The sequence below is a fragment of the Calidris pugnax genome, unplaced genomic scaffold (assembly GCF_001431845.1).
Source record: "Calidris pugnax isolate Ruff unplaced genomic scaffold, ASM143184v1 scaffold36, whole genome shotgun sequence".
NCBI lineage: Eukaryota > Metazoa > Chordata > Aves > Charadriiformes > Scolopacidae > Calidris > Calidris pugnax.
In genome coordinates, this window is record NW_015090825.1 from 2,020,200 (window position 1) to 2,037,833 (window position 17,634).

The 17,634-nt window shown below is 46.4% G+C and overlaps 2 protein-coding genes across 2 annotated transcripts in view; one reads left to right on the plus strand and one right to left on the minus strand.

Moving 5' to 3' along the window:
• The window catches only part of FKBP4 (FK506 binding protein 4), a 21,191-nt gene extending 20,833 nt beyond the window's left edge, over nt 1-358 (minus strand). Inside the window, exon 1 of the mRNA XM_014940157.1 lies at nt 88-358. Coding sequence (XP_014795643.1) covers nt 88-171 — 84 coding nt within the window. The 5' untranslated portion in view covers nt 172-358. The remainder of the gene's footprint in view (nt 1-87) is intronic.
• Nucleotides 359-10,097: 9,739 nt separating this feature from the next.
• On the plus strand, nt 10,098-16,965 carry LOC106886834 (TRPM8 channel-associated factor 1-like). The gene is given in 8 exon segments (XM_014940066.1): nt 10,098-10,214; nt 10,217-10,364; nt 10,367-10,655; nt 11,121-11,134; nt 12,372-12,525; nt 14,569-14,740; nt 14,743-14,818; nt 16,550-16,965. Coding segments are annotated over 8 exon segments (1,386 nt in total).
• The last annotated feature ends 669 nt before the right edge of the window (nt 16,966-17,634 follow it).

The following is a 17,634-nucleotide window of genomic DNA, read 5'->3' on the forward strand; positions in this document are numbered from 1 at the left end:
CGCCCGCTCCCAAGCGAGGAGGGACCGGCCTCCCCTCCCAGAAAGCGTGGGGAGGGGTGGGGAGCGGCCACCCGCAGCCACCGGTACCTTGAGGACGCCCTCATCCCGCTTGGGGGTGATGTCCGCCCCTTCCAAGGCAGCCCCCTCCGCTTTGATCTCCTCCGCCGTCATCCCGCCTGCCGCTGCCACCGCTGCGCAGAGAAAGGCCGCCTGGCGGGGGCCGGGGGGGGGGTCGAGAGGGTCCTCCCGCCGGGCTGTGGGGCTGTGGGCTACCGCCTCGCTTCGCTTCGCCTCCGGCTTCCCGCAGCAGCGCAGGCGGGCGCCCCGCGCCTCCTCTGCTCCTGCCTTCGCCGCAGCGCCGGCCCCCTCTCGGCGGGGAGGAGGAGGAGGAGGAAGAGGAGGGGACGAAGGAGGGACCGAGAAGTTTCTAGAGGCAGCCGGGCTGCCGCAAAGCGCCCGCCCATGCCAGGGGCCGGGGTGAAAGTGCGCGGCGCCCCTGGGGGCGGAGAGGCCATGGCCAGCGGGGAGGGAGGGAGGGAAGGAAGGAGGGGTGTAAGGTGGGGAAAGGTGGAGGAAGAGGAAGGAGTTTATTCACCAGAAGGAGAAGGGTGCGCTCTCACAGCGCTGGGCAGAGGGGGGAAAGTGCGGCCCCCCTCTGTGAGGAGGGGCCCGGCCCGGCCCTCAGAGTCAGACAGCCCCTGCCCCCTCAGGCTTCTGCAGGGGCTCGGGCTGGTTTTCTTCTCTCCCCCTTGCGGGTGCTCAGGGGGAAGATCATAGAATCATAGAATTATATGGGGTTGGAAGGGACCTCTGGAGATCATCTAGTCCAACCCCCCTGCCGGAGCGGGTCTACCTACAGCAGGTTGCACAGGAACGTGTCCAGGTGGGTTGTGAATGTCTCCAGAGGAGATTCCATCATCTCCCTGGGCAGCCTCTTCCAGGGCTCTGCCACCCTCACAGGAAAGAAATTCCTTCTCATGTTCAGGTGGAAGTTCTTATATTCAAGTCTGTGCCCATTTCCTCTTGTCCTGTCACTGGGCACCACTGAAAAAAGATCGGCCCCATCCTCCTGACACCCACCCTTTAAGTATTTGTATGCATTAATTAGATCTCCCCTCAGCCTTCTCTTAACTAAAAAGACCCAAGTCCCTCGGCCTCTCCTCGTAGGAGAGAGACTCCAGGCCCCTCATCATCTTTGTAGCCCTCTGCTGTACCCTCTCCAGCAGTTCCCTGTCCTTCTGGAACTGGGGAGCCCAGAACTGGTCCCAGTGCTCCAGATGGGGCCTCCCCAGGGCAGAGCAGAGGGGCAGGATGACCTCCTTCAACCTGCTGGCCACGTTCTTCTTGATGCCCCCCAGGATGCCATTGGCCTTCTTGGCCACAAGGGCACATTGCTGGCTCATGGTCATCCCGTTGTCCACAAGAACTCCCAGGTCTTTCTCCTCAGAGCTGCTTTCCAGCAGGTCAGCCCCCAACCTGTCCTGGTGCAGGGGGTTATTTCTCCCCAGGTGCAGCACCCTACACCTGGTAGAGGGTAGAAAGATGAAGATGGTAGAAACAAGCCCAGCAGCGGGCCCCAGGAGCCGGGGCATCCCTCGTGTGGCCGGGCTGGGGATCCCCTCAGGAACCAGGTGCCTGTAAATGCGTTGTTACCCCCAGCCCAGGAAAGGTGAAGACAGCGTAGGGCATAGAATGTGAATTCTGTGGCTTTGGCATTGGAATCCGTGAGGGTGAGCATCACTGCTTTGTGCGTCCAGCTGCTGCTGGAATATTTGGGGATGCATCAATAGAAAGAGAAGCCCCCCTCTGAACGTGAAGAGCATTCGTGCAAGCATAGAGGAATTAGCAGACCGGTGATAAGATAGGGATAATTGTCTTCACAAACAGGTGATAAAGTGCGTGTAAGTGTCTCCACAAACAGGTGATGAGGTACGAACACGAGTGTCTCCACAAACAGCGAAGTTAATTTAAATTGCAAGAGTAGGATAAATGAAGGAAACGGGAGAGATAATTGAAACTGCAGGAGATAACTGAAAATGCAAAAGTTAGACTTTTATGTAACAGGCAGATCGAGAAGTCTGTACCTTCCAAGGACCCCAGCCAGTGGGGAAAGGAAGAGGGTTCCATGCGGCTGGGGAATTAGGATAAAATGGAGGCTGCGTCCTCTGGAAAATCGAGAGACCCCACCGAGGAATGCCCCAGTGGACTCTCCCTTTATTCCAGTAAAGTCTCTGCAGGACTCCTCTGTCTCCTTTGGGAACATCCATCTCTGGCTGCGGGATTTTTTTGCACACCAGGTTCTGGGTTTACTTGGCATCCACACAAACCTCATGGGCTGTACGCTACTTCTGGCAAAATCATTTTCAACTTCCAAGGATATAAAATCAGACCAGGGCCTTGTCAGTCAGTCATTTCGGGCATGAATCTTTACAGCAAAAGCTTCCTTTGGCTACAACCACTGAGGCTACAGGCCATTGAGGCTGCCTCCCCTCCCCGAGTTCTTTTTCCAAGCCACATCGCCATCCCAGGGTGTGGGCCTGTGCTATGCAGATCTCTTAAGTTCAGAAAGGATCCCTGGAAAGGATGCCAAAGGTTTGGCAGCAGCGTGTGAGGTTGCTCTGTGCAACCTCAACCTTGTATGCACGTTGCATCTGTCCTGACTTTGCCATGCAGCCAGGAGTTGTTCTGTGCCGGTGTAAAGATGCGCCTGTGAACGGTGCACGACTCCAGCAGCCTTAGAATGGCTCTGCAGTGCCAAAGGAAAGTAGCAGCAAGAAGCAGAAGCGCCTAAATAAAGATCCTGTAGTTAATTAAGCAGGTGGGAATAAACTGCGAAATCTACAGGTTTCCCCCGAAAAAGACCAGGCTTTTCAGGCCCTAGCAAACATAAACTGTAGCACAGTTCCAAAGTGACTAAGTAGGGGAGAGGGAAAGAAAACAGTTGTGGTTTCTGGGTGCATTTGGTCGAGAAGCTTCTAGCTGCTGTCAATTTGCAATTTAACACGGATGAGTTACTTGGTTGCGGGTTAAATCTGTGAGAGGTTCAAAGCTGGTTCTGTGCACAGACCCTACACCCTGATGCACTGGCACCGAGGAAAGCAGTGAGAAGCACCTAACCTGGCTCTGGTCCAGCAGGTCTTGTTGAGGGAGGCACAGCAAAAGCATCTTCAGATCCGTCTTCACCTGTCCCAAGTAATGGGTCTATATGGTACTGAATTTCCATTCTCCAGTCAGCACGAACAAGTTCTCTGCACTCCCAGTTCATCAGGTTTGACCTCTCTTTTCACCTAGATTTTCTAATAATAAGCCAACTATATGTTGATTTTAAATAAGTTTTTGCTGGTCGTCTGCCTTATGTTTGGTAATGAACCTTCTGTTTAGGACCAGTACTTTTTCAGCTGTATGTTGTATACTTTCAAAATCCAGCATTTAAAAGTTGCAATATGTAGAAATGGTGCCAAATTAGCCTTCTTTCGGGTGCAACAGACAACAGTTGAAAGGGGGCTGTATGTGGAGCTCTTTATGGAAAAGGGGGCAGAGATAGTAGGAAAAAGGCAGTGAGCATTTTAGGTGGTGTCAATGCCCTAATGCTTTTGCTAGGGTATGTATGGGTGGAAAGCAGGTCAGAAGAGTCTCTCTTAAGCCTCATTTTAAGCCTCTTTTAAGTCATGTTTATGGCTTAACGCATTGGAAAGCAGCCTTAATGTCACGCCAGGCCTGTTTTCTGAAGATATATGGTGCAGACAACTTTGAAACTAGAGGCAGTAACAAAGCAAGGTGGGGAGGATACAAAGGAAAGATTTGAGAACTTGATGGGTACACTTAGGAGAGGTGAAAATGAAAATTTTGGCAACAGCTTTCAGGCAGAGCAAAAGACAAGTGAGATGATTGTCTAAAATAACAGAGAATAGCCTGGGCAGCAAAATGTCCTGAAAAGCGACTAATTGCAGCAAGAGTCTGAAACAGCCTCCCAGGACATGAAGCCTATCTAAAGGTGGTCTGCAACACGCCAGATTTATGGATAGGTTTATGTAAAGACTTTTGAGAGATAACAAGGTTCGGACGTAAAAGATGGTGTGGGATCACAGCTCAGCTGCAGCTTTGTTGACAGGTGCTGGACAGGCAGGGGGAGGACTTGGGGTGGCCTAGCCCATCGAGGAAGGAAGGACCTTTGGGGTGCTATCAAAGGGTCAACTTCACGGATATGTCAGAGCTCAAATCACTGCAGTGTGTAGGTTGACCAAAGCCTTGCTGTGACAAACTGTGGCCTGGAGGTTCCCTTCCCCAGTTTTATGGATCAACCAGGCACCACAGACTCACACGAATGGGGATAGGAAGTGAGGAATGCAGGTCTGTGCAAGCTCAAAGATGACAATGCAAGGTAACAGCAAACAGAAGAACCAAAAAGGGAACAACCCTGAATATTAATCTGTGATTGGAACGTGGAACTGAACCCAAGCTTATCACAAGCACTGGGTGCACACTTAATTGGCTTGAAAGTACTCAGCATGGAGTGTAAGAAAGGAATAAAACCAGAAGCCACACGCTCCGTGTTGACTGGGACTCGCTGCCAGTTGGCTTGTGGACCAACAGCCCAGCCATTGTCAGGGAGGCCCCCAATGCCAACTGCCAGGGAAGACGTGGTTTGACCCAGCACGGCTCCAGTGCAGTGAGGGCATTCCTAGGGAAACTAATACTGCAGGGATAGCTCAAAGGACATGGGTGAGAGCAATAATTTGTGCGGCCATGTTATTTGAAATCATGTCCTACAACATTGATCAATTGTAAGTATCTATCTGTCTACAGTAACAAAGAACTAAGTAAACCTGTTACTTTTTTTTTAACTTGGCATACATTTCTTCTGAGTGATTGCTTGGTTAATCTCAGGATCTGGAAGAAGCCCCAGATGCTCCTCTGTTGATGTGTCACACACTGAGTTGGAAAAGAATATGATACAAGAGATCAGGGATAGCTTGTAATACTTCTACATGTTGCTTTATAAAATATAATGGCGCATGGTAAGGAGGAAATAATGTTCAGTTTCTGTGAATTGCACATTTTTGTTTCATTGCAATAAGCAGTGCTACCCTTGAAGTCCACAGCAGGGCACAAACCTTCATCAGTCTTAGAAACAGTTTGTGTGACACATCTGTGACAGGCTATTAAAGGATGTCAGCTGCTGCCTGCCCACCTGAGTTACACCCTGCCTGGTCTTTCTCAGCTTCAGTCATCTGTCCTAGTACCTCTGCTTTCCCTTGCTCCCTAGCAGCATATAGCAAAAGAAGTCCTGTGCTGTCCTTTCAGCTTAGAAGAGATAAAGTTGTTTTTCCTTATCCTTTACCACATCACTGCACACTATAGCAGCTTGGCATGGCCCACCTGCAAAGAGCATTAGACCTCTTCTCTGTTCCTTTTCAAATTAAAACAGTGGTGTTACATTCATCCCCCACTTTAAAACCTAGCAACATTTAAAGGGAAATTATCAGAGCTGTTATATAGCAGGCGTGCGAATGAGACTCAACCCCTCCAGCTCAGGATTGGAAAAGGGCTTTTATCAGCAGTTCTTGGAGATTTCTGAGCTGCTCTTCTCCTTGTTCACCAATAGATGTCAACCCTTCTCTCAAACTACAGGCCATAGGACTTCCCTTTAGGCAAGTGTTTTTGTTTTCTAAAAATTATTTTCTAGTAAGGTTATGATTTCTTCTCCTGTCTTCTGCACATTACTTTCTATTATTCAGTGATTTCATTTATGTGATACATGCTGTCCTTTTTAGATCACAGATAGAGATTTTCAAAAAGACTGAACAGCACTTTTTTGTAGACGTCTCTTCTGGTTCAGTGTATCCCTGTACTGACCATAGCCCATCAGCCTGTTTTCAGTTCATAAGTTAGTAAAATTCATTTTAATTAAGATGTTAATTACCTTTCCAAATGCAAAATTATTTTAAACTGCTTTTAAACAGCTGCTTTCATTTTTTTCTTTCCTGGCCTTACCTTTAAAAGCAATTAAGATTGCTGGATGGATATTAAGGTTTTCTATCTCTTTGCATCCTGCTAGCCAGAGAGTATATCATAATGTGTGCATGTTAACACTACCAGAAAGGATGGGAAATTCCTGGGTTTTTTTTCCTTAAAACAAAGCAGTATTTTACTAGGCTTGGAAATTATATTATTTTGTAATCTACTGCTGTGAAGTGCTGTATGATAATAATGCCAATAACAGTAATTACAGATGGTAATTGCCTATTTGGTTCTGCTGCACTTTTACTAAAAATGTTTGGTTTGGTTTTTTAGTTTTTATTGGCTTTCACTCTGTTTTCTAATAACTCTTAGCACTGTAATTGTAAAAAAAAAATATATATATATATGAATACAGTAACTTCTTTTGGTAATTGATTTTTGACCTAAGGTGGGTTTGATAATCTAATTCTGTTAATGTATATGGATTACATCTTTTCCCCATCCTGGTTTTTATCAATAGCCACCTTTGGAAGGTATACACTATTGGTGCTTTTTGTGATGTTGCTGTTGGTGGATCTTGCTTTTATTTTGGTGTTGCTGTTAATTTTACAACCTAATCTTTTCTGGCTCTGTTTCCCTTTGATGTATTTAGCTTTGATCCTTTGACTTCCATTATGTAACACTAGAAAGGTTTTTTAGGATGTATTTTTTTCCAACTTTGTCTTTCCCATGTAAGCTTTCCTGCTTGCCTGCCTCCCAATTCTCCATCCCCCTTCTCCAGCTGTATCACAGGAAGCTCAGCTTGGACATCAGGAAAAGGTTCTTCATTGAGAGGGTGGTTGGTGGCTGTGACAGGCTCCCCAGGGAAGTGGTCCTGGCAACAGTGCAAGGACCGTCTGAACAACGCTCTTAGTCATATTGTTTAGTTTTAGATAGTCCTGCAAGGAGCAGGGCGTTGGATTCTGTGATTCTTATGGGTCCCTTGCAACTCTAAATACTCTATGATCTCCACTAGGTGCCTTCTTTTACCATAGTTTTGACCATTTCTTTAAGAAATGTCCAAGTTTAAGTGTTGTTTTCTTTCTGCATGTGATCCATTGCACTTGAATTTATTGCTGCATCTCACCACCCTTCTTTCACATTGCTTGGTCTTTAAATTTCATGGGTTTCTGCTTTAGCCTACCCCACTGGTGGCTTCATGGTGCTTATGCTTTCACAGGTGTTGAGAAGGGTGGAGAAGCATGCAGAATACACCTGAGATATTCAGTTCTGAGAGTGAGTCATTGTCTCCATCTTCAGGTCAACACAAATTTGAGCCCATTCTCAAGTGGTCCAGCCTCACAGTTACCCTGGATACTGTTCATATGTGAGCACACACTAAGCTCCTGATCCTCCAGCAGGGCAGAGCCTGAGCACATTACTGCCCTAACATCAGACCAGGCTCTCACTTGTATGCTCAAGACAGCTTTAGAGTCCACTTGTTCTTGCAGTGTAGACAGTGGCTTTCATTATAAGAATATGCCATAGCACACTTTGAAATACACTTGCAGTTTTTATATATGTTAAATTTGCATTTGTGCTACACAGCACATGAGTCAGAATCACAGAATCAGAGTGGTTTGGGTTGGAAGGGAGTCCAACCCTCCTGCCCTGCTGGGGCATCTTTAAGTCATGTTACTCAAAGTCCTGTCCAGCCTGACTTTGAACACTTCCTCTGATGGGGCATCCACAGCTTCTCTGGCTAATCCATTCCAGTGTCTTACTACCCTCAGAATAAAAAAAAAACCTCCTTCCTTATATCCGATCTAATCTACCCTCTTTCAGTTTAAAGCCTTGTTGACACTGAACAGACAGGAAGAATAGAAATACTTCTGTCTCAATAGCAAATGCCAAGTGTCAGCATCCCCCTCCTTGCCAATTTGTTGCTAAACATGTTAAGAAGCAAGAGCCTAGTGACTCTTTACTGCCTGCAGACTTTGCAGCATACTTGGTCCTTGGTTATTGTGCAGACATCTAGACTGTAAATCTGAAAAAGAGGAAAGACTGGAAACCCCAAGGGTCCTCCCTATTTAGGAAGAGCAGCCAAATCCCTAGGAATTGTGTCTCACTCACTCACTTAAGCTGCCTGTGTTCTTAACAAGTGATCCACTTTTGTCCTGTCTCAGATTTTGCACAGTCGCATACTTTTTACTCACGGAGAGCCTCACAGGCTTTACAGGGACCTTTAAGGACTCCATTCAGTTAAGAGAGTTACAATCCTTTCCCAGCCAGCCACTCCTTTTTCTGGATAAGTGCCAGGAAGCACCCGTGTTTTTAGAGAACCCGGGCCTAGAATGTTGGCTTCCAAATCCTATGATAAGAAGGGTGGGGGCAAAGAAGTAAGGGTGGTTTTTGACTGAATTTGCTTCAAACCTAGTCCTGTAGGGTAGTCCTCAGGTAGAATACAAGTTCCTGAAACTATCCACCTGATTTTTTTTCTCCCCTACACCATGGTCAGTGTAGCAGTACGTAAGTACGTACATAGGTACATTAGTATCAAATCCACAGAAGCCACCAGAAAAAAAATTCAACATTTTTCCCAATGTTACTACTTTGTTGCATGATTCCTGGCAAACCACTTAGATCTCGTATTTGCCTTTAAATGTAGGGCTTATTCAAACCCAGAAGAACAAAGCTGGGATTCAGACTAACTCAGCAAACAAGCACTAAATTACTGGCCCATGTAGTTTTTATCCTACGTTAATCAGCAACTTCAACTCAGCAGTCATATGGAAAAACAGTAGAGTCTCACAAGAGTTCAGGTCAAAAATGGGAGCTTCCAGGCACGTCCAGAGGACAAGCAATGGGAATGATACTGTCATTCTTCATCACGTTGCAGCTTCTGAGCGCCCTGGGGCTCGTGACAAATAAATACAAATCAAGAATGCTGCTTCTCCAGGATTTCCCAATTTTCCCGCGTTTGCATGCCAAGGATTTGCTCTCAGGGTAGGACAAATATGAAATGCACGTGAAGACCAGAGGGCACTGCTCCAGTGTTGGCATGGGATGCTGCCAGGGAAAGGGCCAGGCCCGCGGCAGAGCAGCTCCTTCCCTTGACGTAGGCATTGTTCTCCAAGTCAGCCTCCTGAATCCTGAACGACAGGAACTGGGTGGGACTGGGTCATACTCCCTACCTCAAAACCTTCCTGTTTGCACAGTCCCAGTAGCCCCAGCTCAGCAGGAGATAATTTTGCCAAACTTTCGAGCTGGGGGGAGCCTAAATAGAGCGCGTGTCAGCCATACACCTCAGAGGTCTTAGCAATTGAGGTTAGCACCACTTTCCTTACTTCATAGATGGGAAAACTGGTGAAACAAAGCTACAGAAAAGGGAAATTATTTCCTTGAGATCACGTGGCAATTTGGACCCTGGAACTAGGGCATGGATCTCCTGCGCCCAGACCTGCTCTCCTAAATAGTATGTGACTTAAAATGACAGTTATTTCAGGGGAGATGGTTGTCCTCATCATTTATGCTGACTCTCCTCCTAATCACAGCACCTCTTAGTAGTAAGCAAGGGCTTACAGTGCCTAAATGGAGGTAGAAAAGTGCAGCTTTGGAATATCACCTTGCAGCAACTATTGTGTAGTTCTGTATGTATCTGATTAGGAAGAAAAATATGAACTGCATCTTTGAATTATGCCATGTGTAGTGTTGATAAGGTATTTTCATTTTCTGGCTATTTCCATGTAAACCATCTCTACCAGGCAAGTTCCCAGTAGACTTCCTGGAGCCTCTGTCCCTCTCCCTTTCCAAATGAACTCTTAATGGGAACATGAGCACCTTTATTTCCCTATCCTTTTCCGTAAGGCATAGCAGAATTTGTTGGAACAGCCACTTTCTTTTCCTCCATCGTCTTCATATATTGGTCACATCTGTTTAAATGATAAATAGCATGATAAGAAAGCCAAGCAAGCAAAAAAAAATAATATAAAAATCCCAAATGACTGAAAAAGTTGTGTCCACAAAGCTGCTTCCAGTAAGTTGCTTGAAGTTCCTACTAAACAACCCAGAAGTGACCCCACAGAATTGTTACAGCTTTATTGCTGAACCAATGTAATGAATGTTAGTCTTCTCTCCACCAAATAAGTGATGTGAGGATGAAACCCGCTGCCACGTATGAGCTGTTAGTGGATGGTGTTGGGCCATGGGACTTCACTGGCAATTTTGTTCCTTGTGAGCTGCTACTTGTTGGAGAGGCTGTTCTGATGACTTGTTGGAGAGGCAGGTTCTGATTGCTGTTTCACGGTATGAGAAGGGCTGGATGGTGGTTGTTTCCCATGAGGGAATCTTGAAGGACTCCAAGTTTTCCCAGTTCCTCAGAAATGCTGTGGGGTGGCTCAAGCCTTTCCCTGAGGCCCTGGTTGGGTCCATCCTCATTTGAATTCCCTCTCCCAGCTGCTGGGGGTGTACCGTAGGGATGTCTATGACAGCATGCAGGCAAAAGGCTTGGTTGGCTTTGTAAAGGGGGATGGAAGGCTGCTCACTGGTGGCCAGGCCTGGCACTGGGCTAATCAACATGGCAAGGAGAAGGTTCTGTTTGAATTTCCTGGCAACCAGGTAACGAGCGTGGCTGGCGTGTACTTCACAGGAAATACAGTAGAGAAGGGCATCTTCAAAGTTACCAAGAATATTTCCAAGATGCCCTTAATTGTCCCGTGAGTATCTGAACTGCTCTCTGTTAAAACAACTGATGGGGTTATGCAGGTGAGGTGTTTACAGAAGGTTCTTGAGGTGAGAGATGAGGACGATGCCGAATGCTGGTTCTTTAATAGCCAGGGTGGGATGCAACTGTTGTCTTCCAATTTAAGGGGGACTTTCCTGCTGTTTGCAGTTGGAAAGAATGGTGTCTTTGCTTCCAGGGCAGTTGGGCCATGCCCGAGGAATTCATTCAAGGGGAAGGAAATGAGGGGAGCCATCTTTTAGAGCAGTCTGTCTGATCAAGTGTGTGGATACAGCAACACAGGGACAACAGGAGTAATTCCTTTCCCTCTCCCCAGATGTGTATCATCAGGGCAACTTTCCTACAGTTCAAAACTAGGTTGGAGATGGAGCACCAGGTCAGCCCTCTGGGCCAAGCTCTGGCTGGCAGCTGCTAAACCTGTTTAACCTGCTATTTGCAGAAATTCACCTTCAGGTGAAACCCAGGGGCTGGTGCTGGCGTGCCACCTTCTTTCTCAGCTTCTGACATGGGCTGTGGACGGGAAATCTTGGTGCTCCCAGTTCATTTGGGATGCCAGCCTGGTCCCTTGGGTACTGGAGCAGCAGATGTAAAGCTCAGGGCTGCTATGACTCATATTGCACAGCAGACCAGGCAGGCAGCAGTGTCCTGGGCATTGCTCTCCATGTCTCCTTGCCAGCAGGTGTGCCAGCCATGCCGCTGTCTTCCTCCACCTCTCCTTGCCAGCAGGTGTGCCAGCCATGCCTCACCCCGCTTTCTGCTGAGTTACACAAGGCAAAGCAGGTTCTCCAAGGAACATGAGTGAGTGCTGCTGTGCTTCCTCTGTGCGGCAGCTTCATTTCACTGCAGTGCAAGCTGCAACAATTACAATAAAATTCCCTGCAAGTCTTTCCTTAGTAGCCTTTTCCTTGCGCATATGGAATACTAAATTTCTGTTATTTTCAGGCCAAATAATTGGATTTGAGAGTCTCTGGGTGCCCAATTTGCTTCCCACAAAAAGGTAGTAGAAAGCTGTTGAATTCAGCGAAGTGCTTGGACACAGCTAACAAATTAAGTTACTAAATTAAAATTTGCTGATTGATTCTTGTTCCCACCTGCAGTGCACGGGCATGTTCCCACCGCCCCGTGTGCAGTGCATGGAAGAGGGAGAGTGGTGGAGAACCCAGCAGAGAGAAATTACAGAGCAATTAACAAGACTTTAAATGGTAACTTGGTGAATTACACCTTGTTTAGGGTGCTTTTGTGGTGGTTTTCTTTGGATCCAGAGCCCCAGAGAAATTTGGATACCTGATTTCCATACGATACAACAGCTTTGTGCATCTGGGCCTTTCCGCTGATCCCACAGAGGATCAGACTGCCCTTTAAGGCAGGTGCTGTGCTATATGCATGGGCATATACCCTGTGTGATAAAGGGTCTCAGTAAAGTCATAACCAAAGGAGAGCTGCAGATTTAATTCCTGTCCCATGGGCATGCAGAATGGCAGCATCATTTACTCTTCATGAGTTGGCTGCAATGGCCACGTAACAACAGATTATTTCCAGGTGTTGGGAGAAAACTGTGTTTTGCTTAGGAGAAAGTGTAAACAAGGCAACTGAGAATAATCCTACATGTGTTTCTCCACAGTGACATACAGGAGTTATATGGAAATAGCAGAGATAAGAGGGCCTTGCACAGTATAATCTCTTTATATAGTGGAGACCAACAAGTCCTTTAAGAAGGCAGCCCAGCCGACAGCCCAGCTGAAGTGCCGCTACACGAATGCACGCAGCACGGGCAACAAACAGGAGGAGCTGGAAGCTACTGTGGTGCTAGAAACCTATGATATAGTGGCCATCACTGAAACCTGGTGGGATGAATCCTACAACTGGAGTGTGGCTATTGAGGGCTACAAGCTGTTCAGAAGGGACAGGCGAGGAAGGAGGGGGGGAGGGAGGGTGTCAGGAGGATGGGGCCAGTCTTTTTTCAGTGGTGCCCAGGAGTAGGACAAGAGGAACTTGAATATAAGAAGTTCCACCTAAACATGAGGAGGAATATCTTTACTTTGAGGGTTGCAGAGCACTGGAACAGGCTGCCCAGCGAGGCCGTGGCGTCTCCTTCTCTGGAGACATTCAAACCCTGCCTGGACACGTTCCTGTGCAACCTGCTCTGTGTGGACCTGCTTTGGCAGGGGGGTTGGACCAGATGATCTCCAGAGGTCCATTCCAGCCCCATATCGTTCTGTGATTCTATAATTGGTAATGTGTTGAGGCCCTGATTCATCCTCTAAGAACTTATTATTTGTCTAGCTGTGTGTCTGCCTGTCCATCTGGCCTAGCTGTTCTTTTCTTCTTCAACGGTGGCAGAGGCTGGGAGAAGACACAGAGAAATCTTTTGGGCTTGCCTAGTTGATAATGACTAGGGTGGGGTAAATGTAACTGTCAGTCAGTTATTTAGGAAATGTTTTAGGACCATTATGGCTTCAACAGTGTTTAATACCACCACAATATGCACCTCTTATGAGGCTTTAGGGTAAGAGGATCTGAGGAGAGGGGGAGGTGTTGGGGTTTTGTGTTTTGTTTTTATTATTATTATTATTTTTTAAAGATACTAGTAAACACATTTAAACTTGGCATTTCCAGAGGTTCAAACTGGGATGGGCTTTCTTGCTAAAGGTGTGATAATCTTCTTCATGCTGCTACCCTATTGCTTTAAAACTGTATTTCTGACAGGTTGGGTAAAACCTGAGACCGTTCTGTGACTGTAGAGCAACAAAAAAGAAAAAGATGGGGTTTCCTTCTATTGCGGCTTAAAATCTCCAGAATCCACAAAGTCAGGCTGAAGTGCTTGACTGTTGAGGACTGTGTTCTCCCACCTTTAGGTAAGACAGCCTGGAGGAGTACGGGACTCTACCTCCCTGAAGGGCACGCAGCAGTTATAACATTCCCTTGCCTGATGGCCAGTGCTGGTTTGAAGGTAGGGTCTCTCTAGTTTGGCTTCCACTTACACGGATGCATTTGTCAGGTGAACACTCAAAAATAGCTCGCAAGAAGGTTTTGCTGCCTTTTCATTCCTTTCCTACTCCTGCCACCCTGTGGCATTTTGAATGCATTGTCATAATTTTTCACATTTCCCACACTTTTCTGTTGCATTCCTCTTCTTTCTGTGTGCTGGGAAGGTAACAGAGCATGGCTGCTGCCTGAAGGCAGCTGTATTTGTTTTGTTATCGTGCAAAGAGAACTGATCAAGGTGAATTTCATGCCCAAAATAAGTACTTGAGCCCCTCTATGCACCAAACTTAGTTCTGTCTCTGTAGATCTCTCATGAGGTACCTTCACAGCGCTGTCACTATTGCTCATGTAGATGTGTTCAGGTCAGATATAAACTAGTTACTTGGGATCCTGTTCACTGCAAAGTACAAAGCAGATAAATGCCTACCCCCTTGGATATTTTTGCAGTAAGCTCCCTGCAGCTGAAATGCAAAGTTAACTCAGGTGTTTCTGTCTGATCCTGTAGCCACGTGCTGTCTGTTTTACTAGTATGAGGACCAAGGAAGAGACACAATTAAAGAAGCCAGCAGTAATCCCATCTCTCCAACTCATATGTTACAGGATGTGACTGATGCTGGTGAATGGTGAAGGAATGATCAATGCAAGCACAGTGCAGTGAAAGAAGTCCTGCAGTACCTTGAACTGCTGGTGAAGGATGTTGTTGACCCAGTAATAATGGGAGGATTGCTGTAACACTACTAGAGACAGGGATAGCACTGAACTTCACCAGCTTTTTTCATGGTATTTTCTGCTTCTGGTCAGGCTGAAAGCCTAGGCTGGAGTCAGAAGGCTGCTTCTGCGTGCATGCCCTGGAAGGGCAGTGCTGCAACAGATGCCTCTGAGTGTTGTGGTCGGTCTTCCAGGTTGCACTCAGAGACCTTTGACCAGCTGTTCCTACCCTTCTGTTTGCCAAGTGCAGATCACACGGATGACCTCTCTCACGCCACAGAGCTGAAGCGAGCCCCAGTGGTAATACATACCTGTGATATTGCCTGCCAGAAACAGGCTATTTCCTGCCTATAGGGTGGCCATCATAGCACCAGCAAGGAGCAATCCTGGGGAAAGTGCCCATCATGGTAGAAGAGGCAGTCAGAGCTCCTTTCTTCAAGCTTGGTAGGTTTGTTTACCTTGGTGCCTTTCTCCTTAATGATGCTCGCAGTGCTGCTGTCTCTGTGACTGAAAGGAAATGTCTTAGAAATCCCTGGGTTTGGGAACACCCAGATGTAGTTTCCCTGCTTTGCTGTCTTCTGGGATTCTGGGTGTGTCACTTAGTCACTTGGTGCCTGCTACATGGCAGGAGGCAGATAAGGGAGCTGTCACAAAATAGGCAGAATTTGTCCAAACTGACATTTCTTGAGGTTGGAGTTGTCACTTCCAATGGAAACGGTTGTGTTGGAGGGAGACTGGCTGACCTCTGCCACAACAAATCTTGCATTGCACTGTTCTACTGCTTTACTGTTTCCCCATATGGCAATCTCTAGTCCCTACAGTAAATCCCTCTGCTGAATTTCCTGTGTTTCCCATCAGTTTCTCTTCCTGTATACAATTTCTTCTTGCTCTTCTGTCAAACTAAACAAAACCAGGGTTGTTATATAAATCACAAGTATCTGATGGAGAAGAAGAAATGCTAAGCCACACAGAAAAAATTTGCTGCACATCTTGGGAGTGCTAAGTTCTGCTGTGCTGAGCAAATGCCAGTTGAAAAGTTTCTAATCTGCAGACACAAATTTCCCTTCAGTTTTGGATGGACTAAACAGTTTCACACACATTTCTGGACCTGAACTTTTTGGGTGCCAGTGTCTGCTAAACACATGCATCCCTCTTATTAAAAAAGAGGGAACTCAAGATTTTAGATAGTTCCTGCAGGAAGGGGGTTGCCATTCATGTTCTCCAACTTGGGTTGTCTGCAAGCATAGTGTTCAAAGATGGCTGTGTACTCTCTCTACATAGTGAGTATAAAGGGCTGCTTATCCCCTCCTGCAGTAGATGTTTGAGTTTGGAGATGTGACTCTTCTATGAAGTTTTGGGAATCTTCAGAAGGAAAAATCAGGGATGAAGACACCAAGGAGACATGAGTAAAATCCCTTGCAGTGCAAGTTTCTTTCCTAGCATGATGCTGGGACGTTGTTTGTAGTATAGCTATCTTTTGAGGTTTAGAACAGGCTTAAGCCTGACAAGCTTTGCAGCACTTAAGCATGACAAACTGTGACTTCCATGTGCCTCATCCACACTGATGACTAGTGGAGTATAAACCTGCAGTATCCACACTCTTAACATAGGACGACTCCAGCTGTGCCAGGATGTTGAATCACATTATTGCATGATTCAGTTGCATTATCTCTGCTCAGTTTGTGAGAGTTCAGGTGTATCCTGGACAATGGTCAGGCTTTTTCCCTCATCCTAAAGTCTCAATCTCAGTCCAACCACGAGTGTGTGCTTACAGGATCATAGAATCATAGAGTTGTCTAGGTTGGAAGGGACCTGTAAGATCATAGAGTCCAACCATTATCCTAATGCTGCCAAAACCACCATTAAACCATGTCCCTTAGGAGCATGTCTTTTAAATACTTCCAGGGATGGTGATTCCACCACTTCCAAGGGAAAGCAGGCAAAACTGTGCTTAACTGATAGTTGAGTACTACCTTTACATTGCTTATTCGACTATTTGTTAGGGTGAAACTTGTACTGTTTCCTTATATCACAAAGAGAAAAATTGTCATTTATGGAAATATATTCTGGTTTGTGAGATGGAGGAAAAGCACTAGAGAAATGAAAAATATAGTCATTTATGTCTAAGAGGCACTGGAGTGAGCACTTTCGTGTTGGTACCTGTCTTTCCTGCAGGCTGGATATATGCTGGCTACCCCATCATGGGCCACCTGGATTCAGTGAAGGAGATGTTAGACATGAAGCACATGCAAGCTACTGGTCTTTGGTGACCTGTCCATGAGGTGGGACACAGTCAACAGCAGAAAGCATGGGAGTTTCCCCCTTATACCACAGAGGCCACCTGCAATCTCTGGTCTGTTTATGTTCATGAGAACATGCTGGGGATTCCCAGGCATCAGGTGCATCTGGCACGTAGGTCGCAGTGTTGGGAGGCAAGAATAAGAGAGTATCTGAAAAAAGACACTACACTAAAGGACTGGGAGATGTGAACTGCTCTGGAGACATACCTGCAGGTAACTGGGAAAACTGGACGTATTCTTAGTACAGTCAGTGAAACCTGTGTTCAGAAGGATGCCTCTGCAGCCTGGTGACTGTAGCTGTCATGACTTGTAAGTGTTTGCTTATAATAACAAGGATATTCATTTGAGTTAGTAACAGTTCCAAATGATACAGTCTCAAAATTGTGGCAGATGACTGGGATGAAAAATCAGAAAGGACCTGTAGGGTTTTGGTCCCAGGCATTACAAGGTTCTGCTATACATCATAACCCAATTTATCCTCTTATTTTACATCTTTGTTATTACCAGATTCTTGAGTTTTTGTATTTCAGGTGTCTTCGGTGAACATCTGTGCATTATCTAGAGGAGACAGAATTGGAATGCTGTTATTGATGTTGCAAACCCAACATCGAATTGAGGTTCAATCTGAAAAATCACAAGCCGTAGCTCTAAAATCTCTGTGGGCACTTGCCTAGCATCAGGTTATCAAACCTAAAGTAATAGTAGCCGGCGGAGCTGAAGCAGCACGTATGTGTCACTGGGAGGAGATGTCACTACTGTATTCCTCCCCGTCACAGGTTGGCTCATCATGCCTTGTAGCCTGGTACTACAAGAACATGACCTGGCTACACCCCTGCAAAATCAACATGTAAACACTCGGATTTGGATAGCCTCTACTGCAAATAACTTGTCTGCATTTAATGCTAAGGGAAGACTAACAGCTGCAGATCATTAGACAACTTGTTTCAGAGGTGCATCAAC